The 5,095-nt window shown below is 34.0% G+C and overlaps 1 protein-coding gene across 1 annotated transcript in view; it reads right to left on the reverse strand.

Annotated features, from left to right (window-relative positions):
• Nucleotides 1-1,914: 1,914 nt before the first annotated feature.
• Nucleotides 1,915-5,095, reverse strand: part of LOC116031522 — a 4,091-nt gene continuing 910 nt past the window's right edge. The window contains exons 2-4 of the mRNA XM_031273746.1: nt 2,900-4,567; nt 2,687-2,805; nt 1,915-2,541 (exon numbers count right to left, since the gene is read on the reverse strand). Coding sequence (XP_031129606.1) covers nt 2,143-2,541; nt 2,687-2,805; nt 2,900-4,562 — 2,181 coding nt within the window. The 5' untranslated portion in view covers nt 4,563-4,567 and the 3' untranslated portion in view covers nt 1,915-2,142. The remainder of the gene's footprint in view (nt 2,542-2,686; nt 2,806-2,899; nt 4,568-5,095) is intronic.

Raw genomic sequence — 5,095 nt, forward strand, 5'->3', positions numbered from 1 at the left:
GTGCCCCCCCCCCCCTCCCCTCCCCTCCCCCTTTTATACTACTCCTAAGGTCGCATGTCGCGGACCACAATACTCTGCCCTCCTTCGCTGTATGTGTGTCCCACTAGGTGTTGCACTATCTCGCCAAATACCTCCTCGTGCGCCACGTCGTAGGCCACGTTTTTGTCATCGCTAACTGCCTGAGCAGTCCGTTCGAGCGGTCAACCTGAGCAATCCATTCAAGTAGTCCGCTTGAGCTTTCGACCTCTCCGTCAAACGGCCCGCCACTCACCCAGGTGCTCCGTCATACCAAAGCCGTTAACTCCCACGAGGTCTGCCACTCGTCGATGGACCGAGATATGATGTTTGGGTTGCCGGGCGATGCTCCCTAAGCTCAGGCCAACCGCTCCTCCCCATCGCTTTGTTTTCCCAGATCGTGCCCCACACCGTGCTACAAAACACGCCCTTAGCCCTCTTTCCAGAAAAAAATTAAAGGTTTACTCTCACTTCCCTAATTGGAATCCTCATTCCATTGCAAATAACGACGGGTTTTAATTTTTGTGTTAAATAGACATTTAGTGACCGATTAGCGAGGAATTTGCGATGGAATATTTTCGTCGTTAAATACGTAGCTAATTTTAGCGCAAATATATAGCGACGGATTTGAATTTTTTGCGGGCTAACTCCTAAAATTTTAATAATTTTAAATGTTACAATTTAGCAAGATATTTTTGAATCCGTCGCTAAATATAACGACGGATTCAATAATACCTTGCTATCTAGCGACGAACTCAATAATCAATTGCTATATCGACCGATTCATATTTTTATATTTCAATGACGGATTAATCCAAAGCTATTTTGATTATATATTAGAAAACACTAGGTCGTAAGTGCTTAAGTAGTGCATCCTACTTGCAAAATAAAATAAAACATAGATGGCACGCAAACCTCAGCTCCAAAATAAATTGGTAGCAACAAAGGTTGCTTAGTGTTGGGAATATTTGTAATTAGGTTTTGATGATACCAAAAATATGTTATGAATTATTTGTAGTAACTAGTAAGTATTCTCCAGAAGAAGAAGAAGAAGAAGAAGAAGAAGAAAAAAGTAAAGCACGAGAAGTGAATCTACGAGACATAAAATGGACTGCTACAGTACTACTACAATGCGAGAGGTTGATTTTTGGAAAGACGTTTGGAAGCCAAAAATATCATCCGCGAGAAGTAAGCTACAGTACTGCTACAGTGCCTTTGCTACAATGAGAAGAGTTGAAGTTTGGAAGTTAAAGACATATGCGAGAAGTGAATGCGCGAAACATAAAATGAACTGCTATAGTACGAGAGGGGCAATATATGTGTCATTTTGAAAATTTAGGGGTAACATTTACACCACTAATAATTCAGGAATGACATTGATAATTGAGATATTATGGAGGGACATAAATTACAATTTTCTCATAATCTTTCTACATTTCTGTAGATGTTGTAAGTGTCTATAAAAAGCTCATATCACAAATATTTATAAATTTTTATTGACTTTTATAAACTTTTTTATTTACAAAAGTTTACAAAAGTTATTAAAACTCTAAATCAAATATATCCTTAATAATTTTCAATAACTTATATTAATAGTTACTCCGTATTATTTATAATTTTCTTACAAAAACATTTATAATATATCATAATTTTTATAAATTAATCTTAGTATGGTACGAGATTGAAGATTCCTCCTACCATTAAGGCCTACTCAAGACACTTCGTGAAAAAAAATTACTTTAACTAAAATAATTTTTTAAATCTTTCCATGCACATAAAGGGAAACTTTTTTTTTTCTTTTTGTAAATAACAAAATAAATCAAAGTACACTCCCATTGCTATTTGATACGGAGTATATTATTTTTCTTCATTATATATAACATCATCCAAAGATTCAAATTATCAAACTATCAAACGTTCTTTCAAACAACTAAACAAGTCAAAGACTCAATTACTCAAAGAATACAACATACATGTATCCAACTAATGAAACAAGTGAAACAACATCCAAGTATCATTTTTAAAACTTTAAAACTTACAAGTTACAACATAATTAACATTCAACAATCAACAATTTAACATCCAAGTCCAAATTCTAAATTTTTGAAATCCAACGTGATTCATGAATCATGATTCAATAGAATCATTGCCGATTTCTTCATCTTCTCCATATTGCTCAATAACACATTCTCCATCATCTTCAAATTCCACTTCAATTATTTCCTCCTCACTTTCTCCTTCCGATTCAAAGTTATCTTCATCAATATCCCTCAATCTAGCACTTCTCCGGGGTTGTAATGCATTATCCACTCCCATAGCATCATTGTTGCAATCCAATCCCGGCTCAATCTCATCATTCTCAACATTTTCCACAATCCAATCATGTGCTAAACTTGCATCACTACCAACCAACCTTTCAATATTTTTATCTTGTTTGTTCTTGTTCATCAAACTAATATTAAATTGGACAAAAACTAAATTGTTGAGACAACTTGATTCAAGCTTATTTCTCTTCTTTGTATGCATCTACAATTCAAGCAATAAAAATATTCAAAACTTTAAATAATGATTAATAAAGTATTAATGATTAATTCATATATTCATAATTCATATTTATATTAACAAGCCAAGTTGATAACAACTAAACAAAGTATCACACTAAGTTACTAACCTCTTCAAACGTGTTCCAATTTCTTTCACACCCAGAAGAACTAGATGTTAAAGAAAGGATCTTCATGGCTATTCTTTTTAATAAAGGAGTTGAGACACCAAAAGTTGACCACCAATTTGCTACAAAACAAATTTTATAATAATTAATAAATATAAATAAATAAATATAATTAAGTAAATAATAAAGTATTAAAGGATAAAAAAAATGACTTACCGGGATTAAAGTTGTCATCATTCACCTCACATGCTTTGATTGCGATATTCCTTCCAAACATTCCCTCCTTCTTCTTATATTTTGGCAATTCTTCACTTAATATCTTATTTTGCATGCCAATATTATTGAAGAATAGAATCTCACAAAAATCAATAACTCCAATACCTACAACATTATCTAAATGAAGTTGTGGATCCTTATAATGGTAATAAGGATTCAACAAATATGCCATCAAATGAAGAGGAGAGTCAAGCCTATCTTTCATTTTTTCTTCAATAATGTCAATAATCGGTTGATAGTTTCTAGGAACATCGGACAAAACATGTTTGATTTCCTCTTTTGCTCTCATAATCTCACCATATACAAACCCCATTGATGGCTTCTTATCACAATCAACAAGTCGAAGCACTCTCACCAACGGTGCAAAAACCTTCAAACATGCCGTTACACCTTGCCAAAATTCCTTACTCAATACGGTTGAGTATGCTACATTCCCTTTAGCTATCTTGGAAAATTTACATTCATGCCATCCATTGCTAGTAAACATTGCCCTTAATTCAACCTTTTTCTTGGCTAAACTTTGCAAAGTAAGGAATGAAGAAGCAAATCTAGTCACACCGGGCCTCACTATATCTCTTTTCTTTGTGAAAGTTCTCATCAATGCCAAAGTCTTGTGATCAGCATAAATAAAGATCGTTAAAGACTTTGCTTGATCAAGAACTTTCTTGTACCTTGGGAGACTTGCAATGCTTTGAAGCATTAAATTTATCGTGCGAGTGGCACAAAAAGTCCAAAAGATGGTTGGCATCTTCTCTTTCAACAACTTTGAAGCTCCTATGTTGTTTGAGGCATTATCCGTGACAACTTGAACAACATTTTCAGCTCCAACTTGTTGAATGCCATGCTCAACAAACTCATAAATATGTTCACTTGTGTGTGAATCAAGTGAACACTCTTTAGAAGAAAGGAAAACGGTGCCCAAACTTGAATTCACACACAAATTCATTACACTTCTTCTCTTTCTATCGGTCCAAGCATCCGTCATGATTGAGCATCCATTTAGCTTCCACTCCTCTTCATGTATCTTCAAAGACTCACGAACTTTATCAACTTCTTTTTTCAAGAATGTTTCACTCATCTCATATCTACTTGGTAATTCAACTCCGGGACCGAATTGTCCAATTGCTTCTAACATCATCTTGAAGCTATCTCTTTCAAATGCATGAAAAGGAATATCAGCCTCATATGCCCATCTACATATATATTCTTTAACTCTAGATTCAAGAGACCCTTGCAACTCCTCAACATCAATTGGCTCACTTCTAGCATTAATATTCACCTCGGCTCTTAAATTATCATCATTAACTTTTTTATTTTTCCTTCTCATCTTGGCTTCATTGATTGCATTCCTACACTTAAGTTGATCATCCTTAGTAGCTTTAGAACATGGAACAACATTTCCTTGTATATGAGCAATATGCTCTTTTATTCGATACACTCCACCGGATAAAACTTTCCGGCACAACAAACATTTTACTCTATCCAAATTTTTTGCATCAACTAAAATACCATAATCCCATCCTACATCATTTGATCTCCTTTTAAGTGTGGACGCTTCCGAAGATCCAACACTTTGAGAAGTCGAAGCACTTGATGAAGCCATTATCACTAAAAAAAAAAATACACATTACACAATAAATGTATAATTCAATTCACATTTACAATTAACAAATTTATAATCCAAAATTCACCATCAAAATTCACATTTAGACATTTAGTGCTTACTGCCAGACTGCCAGTCTGCCAATGGAATAAACAAAACAAATATATAGGAATTACTGAATTAGGATTATGGAATATGGAATATAGATACTGCTTGTGCTTACTGCCATATTCTGCCAATGGAAAATTGGGAATAAATGAATAATTAACTAATGAATCATTAATTACTGCAGTAAATCTGTTATCAAAATTCATTAAAGGTGTAGCTAAGGTTAAGGAATACTCACTACATCCCTGCATAAGTTTCCCAATTTCACTGTCAAATAGATATTTAAGAATTGTTTATACTCACTCGAAACAAAATACAAATACAAAGATAAGATAACAATGCATTCATCGTTTCAAACAAATATAAACCTTCAGGCCCACTGGAAAATCTGAATGTTCTTTTTTTTTTTTTTTTTTTTTTTGTCA

The sequence above is a fragment of the Ipomoea triloba genome, chromosome 10 (genome assembly GCF_003576645.1).
Source record: "Ipomoea triloba cultivar NCNSP0323 chromosome 10, ASM357664v1".
Taxonomy (NCBI): domain Eukaryota; kingdom Viridiplantae; phylum Streptophyta; class Magnoliopsida; order Solanales; family Convolvulaceae; genus Ipomoea; species Ipomoea triloba.